Source organism: Lycium ferocissimum, chromosome 2, assembly GCF_029784015.1.
Source record: "Lycium ferocissimum isolate CSIRO_LF1 chromosome 2, AGI_CSIRO_Lferr_CH_V1, whole genome shotgun sequence".
Classification (NCBI taxonomy): domain Eukaryota; kingdom Viridiplantae; phylum Streptophyta; class Magnoliopsida; order Solanales; family Solanaceae; genus Lycium; species Lycium ferocissimum.
In genome coordinates, this window is record NC_081343.1 from 70,467,362 (window position 1) to 70,481,203 (window position 13,842).

Below are 13,842 nucleotides of genomic sequence, written 5' to 3' on the forward strand. Positions count from 1 at the left end.
TTAACAAGCTACCAAATATGATACTTCCTTTGTTTCAATTTGTCTTAGTTCAGAGTACTTGAGTCAAACTAATTGTCGATGTAAATTCAGACATGAATTTTTAATATTTTAAGATAAAATTTGCATATTTAGAAACTCAATAAAAAATACTATAAGTCACAATACTTAACAGTTCAAAAATTTAGAAAGTATTTGAAAAAGATTATGATCAAATAAAATAACCTTTGATTATTCAAATAATAACTAATACAAACAAACTGAAATGGAAGGAATATTGATTATGCTAGTTTTAATATATGAATAACTCTCTTCCTAACTAGCAAGTCAGCAACCAAACAACTCTTTAAGGTCGTTTGAAATGTGAGATACTGTATAATAATCTCGTTATAAAATGTAGGATTCTTGATTTTTGTACATGTAGTGATTAGTAATTCTTCAAATGTCATATCATTTTTGTACTATCTTCGATGCGGGATGATAGTCGAGTAAAACACCTATATGATCAATATGCCCTTCTCCAAGGTTCTTCTCTTGAAATCTTTTTTCAAAAACAAGGTTAAATTAGAAACAAAAAATATATCATAACTTATAGTATAAAACTAAACACACACACATATATAATCTTTTAATCTAATAAATCAAGCATTTGTTAACATTTGTTAACCCGAGTCAATGGATTAATAATACACTTTAATTCTTATTCTCTTTTCCTAAATAATTATTTTGATCCTTCTTTCATCTTCTTTGTCTTCATTTGTTTAATTACAAACTATGCATTGTCATGCAAACATAGCTAATTATATCGCGCTAAGGCCAAGAATTTTATAATTAATTATCTATCTTTTTTTTTTTTTTAAGTTCAAATGTGTTAGTAACCCTAAACTAAAAAAAGGAATTCGAAGTGTGAATAAATTTATACTTCGCAAATAGCTGAGATTAAGTTTTCAATTAATTTTTTCATGATGTATGATATATATATATATATATATATATATATATATATATATTTTAAATTATAACTTTTATCAAACACTCCCGTACTTGTTAATTTTTATATTAGGATCTCAACTTTATAATTCATTCAGGCATCCTCAAACCAAATAACCCCTAAGTATTTGTTTTTCCTTAATTCAAGTGTATAAAAAGTACTTCCTCTGTTTCAAATTAATTATCATAATTCGTTTCTTTTGAAGGTTAATGTGAGTAGTTTTTATAAATTAAATTTGATCAATTTAATATTTAACGATTAAAATTATATAAAAATTCTAATAAATCATATTGTCATGTCAATGTAATTAATAAATATATTTTAAAATATTAGTAAAAAATTTACATAATTAAGTAACTAATTTTAGGATGGAGTTGATTAATTAAATCCAACGTTCCCCATCAAAGTATCTAGGGTTTGGGTATATAAAGGCGCCGACAACGTGCTGTACTAGATCAGACCCCCCATATTATCCCGGTAAAGGCTGTAGATATCCGATTCGTTGCACGAACAAAATTTCTTGAAAAGCAAGCATCTCAGTGTTCCTTCTTAATGGACGAACAAAATGGGACTGTAAATGGTGTTCAAATCAAGTTGGAGGAAGAAGAAGAAACTAATGACGCCCACAGAACTACTACTCCCGACCATCAAAACGACGACGTTGGCGCATCTCAACCCCATACCGGAGATGGTGCTAGTCCCGGGTATTTTACTCTTTTGCCCTTTCGCTTCCTTCTATGTGTGTGTTTTATGTCATTCTGTATCATTTTTAACACGTAGTCAGCCCCTTAAACTTGTCAGGATATTCCATTTAGACGGTCAAACTAATTCATGTTACTATTGAACACCTCAACGCCTAATAAATCGTTTCAATTAAACTCTTTCAGTTCAAATTCATTCGTCTATTAGGGTTTTAAGTTAATCACATAAAAGATGTATCTCCTTTAATTATACGCATCAACCTCAAGTAGAAAATGCCTGGGTTTTTTGCGGCAATTTGAACCGAAAATGTCTAAATGGAACGTTTTATAGGAGTTGAGGTGTTCAATTGTAACACGGCTTAGTTCGAGTGTCTAAATGAAATATTCGGTCAAAGCTACCTATGTATCAAGCGTTTTTCTTTTATCTAAGACCATGCTGAATTTCATTTTAGCATTGTTATTAGGAGTTACTTAGTTATTGGTTGGGCAGGCCTCGCTGTTTTGGTTGATTTTTAATCTAGTTGCTCATGTTATTGTATTAATCAACGGATTTGGTGGCTATGCAGTAAGATATTTATTGGGGGCTTGGCTAGAGAGACAACTTCAGGTTTGTCGATTCTCATCCTCCGTTTTGCTCGTCTGACAAATTGTTTTTTCCTTAGCTCTCTTTCCTGTCTCTAATATTTCATGTAAATCTGCAGCTCAATTTGTCAAGCACTTTGGTAAATATGGTGAAATTATTGATTCCGTGATTATGAAGGATAGGCGAACAGGACAGCCACGTGGGTTTGGTTTTGTGACTTATGCTGACCCCTCTGTGGTGGATAAAGTCATTGAGGAAGACCATGTTATAAACGGAAAGCAAGTAAGACTACATCTGCCTTTTATTTAATTTCATTCTTAGAATTAGTTGTGTGCAATTTCATTTTATTTTGGATGGAAATATTGGAACCTCACACTGGTGTTCTGATTGTGTCAGGTGGAAATCAAGCGAACTATACCTAGAGGAGGAGGTTCCAGCTCAAAAGATTTCAAGACGAAGAAGATTTTTGTGGGTGGCATCCCAACAACAATTAGTGAAGGTTAAATTTCTGTAACTAGAAACTGATCCCTTTCTTTACTAGTTGGATTCTTCTAAAACAAGTCTTTGAGGTATTAAGTTGCTTTTTATATTTCAGATGAGTTCAGTGAATTCTTTTCAAAGTTTGGAGAGGTGAAAGAGCACCAGATCATGCGAGACCATTCTACTGGTCGTTCTCGCGGCTTTGGATTCATTACTTTTGAGACAGAAAATTCTGTTGAGGATATCTTGGCTAATGGAAACAGGCTTGATTTTGCTGGAACCCAGGTCAGTATAGGCATAGTGTGTCTTAATTAAGCTTTGATACTTTTTCTGGATTGTTTTGGTGGACTTGTAAAGTTATCAAGCTTTTCTCTGTCTTCTTCGAACATGATTTTGTTGCCAAAGTTGCGCCCTTAAATATATGTGCTTATTTTTTTTTTAAATGTTCTAGGCCTTCTGAAAAATGTCCTTAAATTGAAAGGAATTAGGCTTATGATCTTTTTTCTCTTTTCTTGTTAAGATGAATGAAATCGAGTGTTCCCAATGAAAAATCAATGCTATGTATTGGGCAGCACGATGTTAATGCCTATGTTCATTGTACCATGTATTTTTGTATCTTCCGTCAAACTTATCAATGAGCTTAAGTTGCTTTAACTGGATTGAGGGCTCTTGCATATCCATACAAGCTTACTTTTTGAGTGATGATGCTCGAGTTGCCCTGATTGAATTGAATATAACTACTAATTGAAATGATTCTGCTCATAGTAGTTGAGCGTTCATCTGTTGCATGATCGAGTTTTTTTCAATAGCCTTTTGAAGCTTTGCTTAACTTAACAGTTTGCTATCCTTTTTCTATTTGGCTAACAGGTGGAAATCAAGAAGGCTGAGCCTAAGAGACCTAATGCGCCACCACCAGCCCCATCCAGGCGTCAAGGTCATCCGAGAGCTGCATTTGGCAGTGGATTTTCAGATTCATATGGTGGATATGGAGACTCTGGTTTTGGTGCTGGTCCTTATAGGTCCGGTGGCCCTTATGGTGGCAGATCCGGTGCATTTGGTGGTTATAGTGGAGCCGGAATGGGTGGGTATGGAGCAGCATATGGTGGCAGTGGGGCCTACGGAGGCGGCTTCAGAGAGGAGGCTTCTTTTGGGTATTCTAGCCGTTATGGCGGTGGTGCCTTTGGTAGAGGCTATGATGTTGGTGGTGGCTATGGGGGACCCAGTGAAGGTTATGGAGGATATGGTGCCGGTAGCGGTGGATATGGCAGTGGATATGGTGCTGGTCTTGGGGGTGGTTATGGCGGAGATGCTACCGGAGGTTCTATGTATGGAAGTAGTAGGGGAAGCTATGGTGGTTCTGGTTCTAGCAGGTATCACCCTTATGGGAGATAGAAAGCTGAAATATTGAGGGGCAGAGCTGAATTGTCTTTGGCTTGGTGATTTTAAGCTTATGGCCAAAGATGTATGCGCATTGCGTAATGAGGCAATTGTTGAGATCTAATCTTGTTTTTTTTTTTCTCGATTTTTAAATGAAAAATCTTAAGTTCTGTTAAATCTATGTACTTGCTCAATTTATATACTGGTTTCTTTAATATCGATTGGTTTATCAAGGAAAATATGGTTCTGCCATCATCAGCTATCTGCAATCCTTAAGCAATTGAAATATTGAGAATCCACAGCATTGTCCCTATAGCATCTACGTAGTATCAAAATTATTCTTCATTTCTTTTGTCTGTCACATTTCTGTCCTTTTTCTTGTATTTCTATTGTTCCTGGGTCAAATTTGCTGGTTAAACAAGTTAAATTTTGCTTTGATAGATTCTAGTGACAATGTCAATACGAGCAAATGAATAAGGTAAGGAGTTGTACTTGGTAACCTGATTTGTTCGTCCTGATAATCGGTACTATTACTTTTAGATGATCAGTGAAGTTACTATTTTACAGTGTAGCATTGTACTTTACTTTTGTCTCGGAACGCAGCTTATCGGTTTGAATAACCAACGTGATAAATTCAGAGCCAAACATGTGTTAACTTGTCATATACTGTAGTTGCAATGTTGCATAGCTGAATCGCGATATTTTTGTCCGCAATGGCAAAAATCTTTCTAAACAAATAAGGAGTAGACGTGTCAAAAGATAAAACAAAAAGGGTGTAAACCCGTAGCCACACAATCAGAACGAACACAAAACATTGATGGAATGGAAGGTCAAAAACAAAAGCAAATTCACAGATTCGTATGGACCTTTTTAGCCTTATCAAAAATTGAAACAACTAGTAATACTTCTAATTCTAAGCCATTTATATAGTTTAACCAACCAATAGTACTAACTACGAAGTTAATTACCATGTCTATTAAGTTACTAAACTCAGATTTATGTAGACTTTAGAAAGTTGATTATCCTTTTCCTTTTCTTTTTTTTTGTCGGTGAATGAAGGGAAAACAGCGAGGAAGAAACTGCAGATACCCAAATAAAAATCTTCATATTTTCGATCAGGGCATTCAACAAAGAGAGAAGAAACAAAACAAGCAGGTGGGAGGAGAAATGGCAATGGTATCTAACACTAATGCATTCTTAAAGGTATGAATCAACTCTCTAATCTCCTTTTTTTGTTTTGTTAAGCCTATATGGGTTTTGATGTTATTAGGAAAATTGCAGACACAAATGTACCAAGTTTACTGCAAAAAGAAAGAGAAAGATAAGAGTCAAAATCCTCAGCCTTATAAAGTTATTGAAATTTCTCCGCCTCCCAAGAACCTTGGCATACGTTGCCTTCCCTCTGTAAGCAATCATTTTCTCAAACCAATTTTTTTTTTGTTTGATATAATGCTTATGGCCTCGAATTCCCAGTTTATTGATTGATTGGCGTTATGATTATTATGTTTATGCTAAAGCTCCTTTTCTTGCAATTGTTTTTTTTTTTTTTTTTTGGTTTGAATATAGTTAAAAGGAGAAATATCATCTTACTTTACTGGGAAAATTAGAAAAGAACTTTCTTTATCTTGGAATTCTTGTCATTTACCCCACTTGTGGGATTACACTGTGTATGTTGTTGTTGGAATTCTTGTCATTTGATTGGATTAGATACCGAGGACTTGACCTTAGGTAGGAGGTTGTGGATTAGGGTAGAAGGTTAGTTGGTTGTAGGGTGTTGTCTCGTGTATCCTCCCATAATCCATACTAGTAGGCGTAGTATTATCTTGTAGTTTCCTGCCCTTGGATTTTCTGTTACTATATGGTGTCTCTTGTACTTCGTTTATTGTATTAGTTTGCTGCAGTTACTGTTACTTTTCTTCATAATGCTTATCTATAGTATTTTGCCATGACTTCTTTACTTTCGTCAATTCTTATTTGACCCTATTTTTGTCATGGTTTTTCTTGAGCCGAGGGTCTTTTGGAAACAGCCGAGGAGGTTGTGGAGGACGTGGTTGATTGGCTTTTGTTGAATGTCTTAATTTGTTTTGTGGCATTCTTATGGCCACGTTTTCAGATTAATTTCATGTTCCTTTTACATTCACGTGGGTATTAAGTACAGCTCAACTTCAAGCTAGTTAAGGTCAACTTTATGAATCTCTATGTTCAGTCCACTCTATTCACCTTCGTTTCAAATACCTGTAGTGCACAAAGAGCGAATTTTGTGCTATATGTGCTCCCACAGGAATTGGTTGGTTCATTGTTGGACCATAGTTGTGCCTCATAGCACGTGAGCTGCGTCTAGAATTATAGATACAGTATTGAAACTCTTTGGTACTTATAGCTTAAAGGCATCATCATCATCATTTCTACGACTGGACCTCTAGGCTTATTAGTTATTATACAATTAGTTACCAGTACAATCTGCTATAACACTGCTTATAGTTTGCTTACAAAAAACTCTAAGATATGCCATATCGACATTATACACAGTAAAGCAAAGACTAAATGACCTGATTTCAACCACTTATGTTCTTCGCCAGTGTTCCAAGGAAGGTGAAACCTGATCACATATACTCAGTTTAGGGACAAAATGTTTGAAAAACTTCGCGAAAGTACTTTTTCTAGTGAAATTAGGTGAAAATCTTCTAATTGCTTGAAGAAAGAGGTTCCAAAATGGCTCCATGGTCAGGAAAAGATTCATTTTTGTAGGCTTGATATGCTACAGTAAAGTTATCTTTCAGCGAGGGGTGTGAGGCATGGTGAGAGTGGTGGCAAAGTTCTTGAGGTTTTCTTCTTTTGAATCCCAAGAATCTGCTAACAGTGCTCATAGTTTTGCTTACGAAGAACCAAAACCTAAGAGGGAAAACTTTCAAGTGAAATTATGGGTTCTTGCTGAATCTTGAGTATTGGTTGAATGTCCCTACAGGAGATGAAAATGAAAAGAAGAAACAAGTCAGATTCTTGAAGGTGCACAATTTGGGTTCCTGCTGATATTCCCTGACTACATTCCTGCATGAATATTGTCGCTGGTCCATTAACAGGAACTGGTTCTATTAGGCATTGTGAGAATAAGTTACATTCGCATGTATTAGACCTGTACAAAATATGTCCAAAGCTGCAGGTCTCTCTTATTCACTGATAAAGATGAATATAACTTGGTTGAACTCTGTAGCACTGCAACTTGCTGATATTTGACTTACATATAAATATCCTTCCTTTGTGATTTCTTGTTTAGATTGTGGACCCCTTTATGCTTTTTGCCTTAGCTCTATGTGTTTAAATTTTATCCATAAAGCACTTAACAACGTTATGATATTCATGCCAATCATTTACATTTCCTTTAGCATCAAACTTACTGACTCAGTTCATGGTGGTCAAACTGACCAAGTTCTGGTCTCATATTTTATGTGTTTTTTGCATTTTTTAGAACAAAATTTATACTTGAACTGCATATATAGAAACACTGCCAATAGAACTTTTTAGAGAGATAACGTTCAGTGTTTATCTGGGAAAATCGTCTTGAAAGAAAATTTTCTTCAAATCTTCAAGAAGTAATTTGCTCAATAATTCTTATCAAAAAAAGTAATTTGGTCAATATTTGGGATGAGGGATACATCAAAATTATCATAGTAGATTTTATGTATTGGATCCCATTCACCCACGGTTGGAAACAAACGAGTGGCTCTATCTCAAAGGATTTTGGATTTGTTTATATGATCAAATTATATCTTCTTATGCAAGAAGAGTAATTTGATGAAAGAAGACAACATAACAGAGGAAGAAAGCAGTGTATTTTAGTGGAGTTGAATGAGTTGTGGACTAGAGTTGGTACACTTGTGGAAATTAAAGGGCATACCGGGTAGATTACACTGCTGAATGGGAATAATAACTACTGCTGCCACTTAATTATAGAAGTAGTGCTGTTTTTTACTTCCTCTTATAGGAAATGTAATATGTATAGTGAAGCAGCATCAACAGGACACTTAAGGAATTACCAATTTCTGTTTATGTTAGCAATTCAGCTTGAGTAGAGCCTTTCTACTGGTGGCATTCAGAGGAGCATTTCCCATTTTGGACAAGCTAAGGCCAAAGGCATTAACTATTCAAAACAGAAGAAGACAACTTATATAAGTTGGTGTGGCATGCAGGTGTAGTTAGTGTTACAAATAGTTAGTTTAGTGACTTTACTTTTACAAAAGATAGTTTTTTTTTTACTTTAAGTGTTACAAAGAGTAAGTTCATGCTTTAAGTGTTACAAAGAGTAAATTCATTGACTGTCGGTGAAATTAACCTGTTTCCTTTGTTGTTGAAAAGGTAAAGTTGGGCCGCTACTTGATTGAAGGGCTCACAATTAGCAAATCTTTGCTTAAACTCTAGATCTGAGAACTGAAAGATGCCTGATATGTTTGCCCTCCAGTACTCGGGTCATTGGTTGTGTCTGCATTAGCACACTTGTCTAAGCATTTGTACTTCTGTTCAAGCCTTAAGGTGTTACCTGCTGATGATATTTTTTGTTTAGGATGTAAAGGCTGAGGCTTCTTTAACTCTATTATTAGTTGTCTTTGTTCATCTGGCACATTGGTGGATTGAAATTGCTAGAACCAAAAGTAAATGATCCTCATGGGTTGGACCTTCTAATTGGTTGCTTTTGGGCCCTTTAGCTGGTCCTTCATGCCAAGCCAGTCATAGGAATCTGTATTTGATAGGTGTGTGTCGGAACAATAATTCTCCTTCCCTGAATCAAGTCTCAGAATGATAAAGATAGCACCATAATTATCCCCTTGGATGAACGAGTCCTGTGGAGAGAGAGCTAGGGCAGGATCTCGCTTCCCCTGGATGCTTTGTTATTAATATACCACTTATTTCATTTAAAAAAGAAAAAGAGAGAGCTAGGGCAGGAAGCAATACGATATTGTTCCTTAGTGAAGCTCCAATTTTGGAAGTTGAATGGCGGTGTACCATGTGCAAAGCGTGGTGCGTAAGACTAAGGTATATGACATTTGTAGGGATGAATCACCCTATTTTCTTTTCACAAGAAGCAAATTTTTATCTCTGAGGTTCCTTATCGAAGATATACCCCTACTGCTAATAAAATTATTTACCTAACCAAAAATAAATACAAACATATCTTATCGTTCATCCTCGAATTGGCTGTACTTGTTCTGCTCTTGGAGAGAACAGAGGAAATAAATCACTGGGTTTGCCCCTTCGGTGACATCCGATAAAGTTGGAAATAAGTCACAGGTTTCAATGGTTCACCGTAAAACCCAAAAGTGAACAATAGCTGTGAATTTTCAACTGGCTGAATATAATTTCATTAAGCTCTTTGTGCATTTAAGTTCACAATCCTGCTTACCTGTGGGCTGTGGAATTTTTTTGTTTTTCTCTCCTCTTTTGGTTCACCAGAAAGATGAATGTAGAAGCATAGGTCGGTGTGTCAGAAAATACAATCAATAAGAAGTGATTTACCTGTTCATGCAACCACTAGTCTATTATTATTCATGGTGTTGACACTTTGTCGGCAGTTATATTAAGACTAAGCACTACTCATAAAGTTTGTGCTTTTCTTGTTTCAATGTAACAGTCAGATTTTAGCTTGATGTGAAACTAAGCAAAGGTATACACACTGCAACAGATGCCTTTCCTATATCGAACATTCATGTCATACAAAAGACATGTGACCTTTCTGTAATGTTTCCAATAATGCTTCACTAATTCATTGAATTGCTACATGCATAGACCCTACATAAGATTTTGGAATTGACAGACATCTAACAATGGCCTTGCAATTGGGATATAGTGTTTGATGGTGTCTGGTCTAATAGAAAGTTCATTTTCAATGACAGAACTTGCAGTGCGGAGAGAGTGTAACCATTGAAGGCCGAGCTTACACCATTTCAGCTGTAACCCATCGTTATCAGCTTCGAAAAGGGAAATACGAGCCTAGCGAGAAGAGGCTTGATGTGTTGTCTACTGGAAGATACATCTTAAATTTGTACTTAGAAAATTTGCTAGAACAATCTTGATACTAGAACAATCTTGATTATGATTCTTCCCTTCATCTTTATGTGTACATTATGAAATACAACTTAATTGAATTGCCTATGTCAAAAGAACTCGTTCGATATCTTGCTGGTAGCATGTCTCAATCATACATCAGATCCTTAATATTAAATTGTATCAAGGTTCCTTTTCATCTGCTTAGGCCTTGGTGGTCGGAGTTATCAAGGTGACTATGTTGGTAAGTGGCATCAGGTGTTCAGTGAAATAGTCGAATTGACTTGAACACTACTGTTTTCAAGTACAAAAAATAAAAAGGGGAATGTTACCAGGGAGGGGGAAAATCTATAAAAAGAAGGGAATTACTATATTTATTGTTGATGGTAATGGGAACTTTCCCACATTGGAGAGCTTATGGTGGAGAATGATACGGGAATGAAGTCTCGTATTACGTTGACAATGAGTGATTTGGTATAAGCTTAAAGCATGTATATTTGATTGCAGGCAAGGGTCCACGAGATAGCAGGCACTGTCTCACTATCTTTTCTACCACGTGTTAGGACACCATTTATTCACTACTTTTCTCTTCTCAGTAGCCTATTGAGTAACGCCTTTTGAATTTTCAGCCATAATTGTAGTTGCTTCTATATAACTTGTCCGACAACACTCTGCAAGTATCCGAATTTCACTGATCAGACATTTATATTCACATCGAATGAATCCACCAAGTAACAAGGATAAAAAGCTTCCTATCGGTTCTTCATTCATTAGACTCCGAACTTGTGACATTGATTTAGGGGGGTAGAAATTCGAAAAATTCATCACACTTTTAAATTACGAGTTAAAATCATAACAACAATAACAATAATCAATCACAAACACATTGGGATTGACTATACGAATTTCACTTCTTTATTCAAGCTCATTTCATACGGTGATTCAAAATATTCAAAGTAACCCAAAACTTTCGGGATGGCATGGATGGATGTACAATTTCGATTTGGTGATTTCAGTGTGCCATGAGATCTATTAGTACTATTAGACCTATTAGCAGAGGCAAAAACGTTAGTAGATGATTTCTTTTCATTTATCTAAGCTCAGGTGAACAAAGTTGTCATATATCTGTTTTGACGGGACAATACGTACCTGATGAAATAGTTGAAAGGCACGTAAGCTATTCAAATGAAATCATTACGAAAAAAGAAAGATAAAGAATACGAAAAACAATTATGCAGTATTGAGGTTTCCTGGATCAGAAGACTAGAGGATATTTTTAGTGAATATTCCATAAGCGAAGGATGCATTGCCTGCCATTGACCTCTGCTATTATATACTACTTATAAATTTTCTAAATAGAGCAATTTATCTGGACAAATATTTTTCTTTTGTGGATGTAGTTTCTGCATTAAGTAATTTTGGCGTATATAGAGGTTAGTTTAATGGTTTATATTTTATAAACAAAATAATTAAAGGAACTCGACAGGCGGTCCACATGCGACGGTTCCGGTTCACGTGCGTGCATGTGATACCCTTTTCCCTGTCTCGTAATTGTAGTTATATTGTATCTATTCAACTTTGGTGCCTCTCATCATGTGATTACTTTTAATTATTACTCTACTAAATTGAGTGCAGTTTTATAATGTTATAATGTACCATTCTTAGTAGTATTAGTATATGTCAAAATTTAACTTTTCCCTTAACTTGCACCTTTCCCGATTCATCTACCAGAAGCAGGATAATTTAAAAAAGATTTTTTATGTGTTACAGTTGCAGTAACGAATTCATAAGTGAGTTTTACTATATATATTGAAGTCTATACATACTTGTTTTTTCATGTATTTTTTTTTTATCTCTCTTAATGTTATTTTGCATGTCTTACGCATCGTATATATGGTTTTCAATTATTAGTTAAAAATAAATGTTCTTAGTATATAAATGCTATAAAGTTATTTTTATGCTGATATGACAAGGCAAGAATGTGCAAATTCGAAGAGAAGTAAAGCATAATGGTAAAAGTCCCTATAATAGTTAAGTAAACCCAATGAAAGATCATTCCAATAAAAATGGAATTTACCGAATCTGGACAAAATGCCTAAGTTGCCTTTTTAGCTTTTTATCTATATATATATATATATATATATTTTTTTTTTTTTGTGTGTGTGTGTGTGGGTGAATTTGAGTTCGTAATTTGTAATTAGTGTGTGGGAGGAAGGAAAAAATAATTCACTTTTCAAAATTGAAACTAACACCTAAGTGATACATATAAGATAAACTTTAATTTCATAATTTATATGCTGTTAAATTGCAATTATTAAACTTTAATTTCAATTCTTCTGACGTGATAGCATGAACGCAAACATAATGGATACAATACTTTCTTATTTTTCTGTTGTTTTGCCATCTTTAGCAACTAATGTTAGTACACGTAAAAGCTATTTGGGCCGTCACATTATCACAAATGTTATACTAATTTAATTTGGACCTTCCAATCATATCAACTGTAGAAACCATAATCTAAAAAAGTTTCCTTCAAATATCCTGAAACTTCAAAATTAGGAAAAAAGGGAGATAACTATATTAGAGTTAGGTAAAATTTATCCACACCAGGTGTTTACACCAAATCAATATAGACATGCCATGTGTTTGAATATAGAGTTTTTTTTTTTACTTAATCATAATTAATTAACATATATTTTTACTTTATTAAACCACTTATTTTTTTTACTTAATCATGATTAATTAACATACATTTTTACTTTATTAAACCACTTAACCGTAATAAATTGTATTGATTTGGTATAAATACTGATGTGAGTAATTTTTTACCAGTAAAGTTGTAAAGTATAAGAGAAGCCTATCTATCTTAACTTCATTACACACGTCAGTCGTAGCTTGATAATATGCACAACCAGGTAGCTTCCTTTGAATTGCTTTGACCTTGAAGCATCACAAGTCAAACACGACTTGAGAATTCAGAATTGAGATAAATTTGGGAATTGAATATTACAAAATTTCAATTTGAAAAAATAGTTGATTCACTAGAATTTTACTAGCCTTTCTTTAAATGACATATAATTGTGTATTACTCCTTTAGTTCATTTAATATTAAATTATTTGACTGGAGAAAAAATTAAAATAGTTAATACCAAAAGTTAGTTTCATAAAAAATATCTCATATAATGTCAAAACTGGGAACAATATGCAAAATTTTGATAAACAACTATTCTTGTGACAGATGTTGTCTCTTTTTTGTTCATATATTTTCACGTCTCTTTACTCATCTTATCTTATCATACTATTGATTGACAACAATAATTGAAGTGATTCTATTTTTTCACTGGCACCTATAGTTTTGAATTGGGTAACGTACCTGAAATTTATTACTATTTCAAATTGGAATTTCGAATTTTAAAAACCGAAACCTCTTAAATGAAAACATGCTTTCCCACTTGCATGAAATTAATGATAAGAAAAACGGAATTGAGCATGAAATTCAGAGGCTTTGAAACAGTCAAAACACTGAATGATTCGGCAGTAACTAACAGTGGCTCTCGGTAAAAAAGTTAGCAGTAACAATAAATGATAAATTGTAATTTCCAGAACTCTGTGCTGAAGGTAAGAGAAAATAACAAAAATGGTCTATCATCTTTCATAGTAGATTTAAAATAGTCCCT

General features: G+C 34.3%; 2 protein-coding genes across 3 annotated transcripts; both read left to right on the plus strand.

Annotated features, from left to right (window-relative positions):
* Positions 1-1,380: 1,380 nt before the first annotated feature.
* On the plus strand, positions 1,381-4,381 carry LOC132047242 (heterogeneous nuclear ribonucleoprotein 1). Its single transcript, XM_059438232.1, has 6 exons — positions 1,381-1,692; positions 2,256-2,296; positions 2,391-2,554; positions 2,669-2,771; positions 2,868-3,037; positions 3,620-4,381. The coding sequence occupies exons 1-6, from the start codon at positions 1,541-1,543 to the stop codon at positions 4,142-4,144; spliced, it is 1,155 nt and encodes a 384-aa protein (XP_059294215.1). The 5' UTR covers positions 1,381-1,540; the 3' UTR covers positions 4,145-4,381.
* A 79-nt stretch (positions 4,382-4,460) lies between these two features.
* On the plus strand, positions 4,461-10,295 carry LOC132047243 (uncharacterized). Of its 2 annotated transcripts, none has more exons than XM_059438233.1 (4): positions 4,461-4,607; positions 5,189-5,332; positions 5,411-5,533; positions 10,015-10,295. In XM_059438233.1, the coding sequence occupies exons 1-4, from the start codon at positions 4,599-4,601 to the stop codon at positions 10,192-10,194; spliced, it is 456 nt and encodes a 151-aa protein (XP_059294216.1). In that variant the 5' UTR covers positions 4,461-4,598; the 3' UTR covers positions 10,195-10,295. The 2 variants fall into 2 exon arrangements, with proteins under 2 accessions (XP_059294216.1, XP_059294217.1); XM_059438234.1 differs by lacking the exon at positions 4,461-4,607 and adding an exon at positions 4,677-5,027.
* The last annotated feature ends 3,547 nt before the right edge of the window (positions 10,296-13,842 follow it).

What these genes read in the sequence shown, in the direction of transcription:
- LOC132047243 (XM_059438233.1), top strand. An exon ending in ACACTAATGCATTCTTAAAG is followed by an intron (nt 5,333 to 5,410) that starts GTATGAATCAAC and finishes GGAAAATTGCAG; the next exon opens with ACACAAATGTACCAAGTTTA. An exon ending in GCATACGTTGCCTTCCCTCT is followed by an intron (nt 5,534 to 10,014) that starts GTAAGCAATCAT and finishes TTTCAATGACAG; the next exon opens with AACTTGCAGTGCGGAGAGAG.
- LOC132047242 (XM_059438232.1), top strand. Translation starts at nt 1,541, where the DNA reads ATGGACGAACAAAATGGGACTGTAAATGGTGTTCAAATCAAGTTGGAG. An exon ending in ATGTTATAAACGGAAAGCAA is followed by an intron (nt 2,555 to 2,668) that starts GTAAGACTACAT and finishes TGATTGTGTCAG; the next exon opens with GTGGAAATCAAGCGAACTAT. An exon ending in CCCAACAACAATTAGTGAAG is followed by an intron (nt 2,772 to 2,867) that starts GTTAAATTTCTG and finishes TTTATATTTCAG; the next exon opens with ATGAGTTCAGTGAATTCTTT.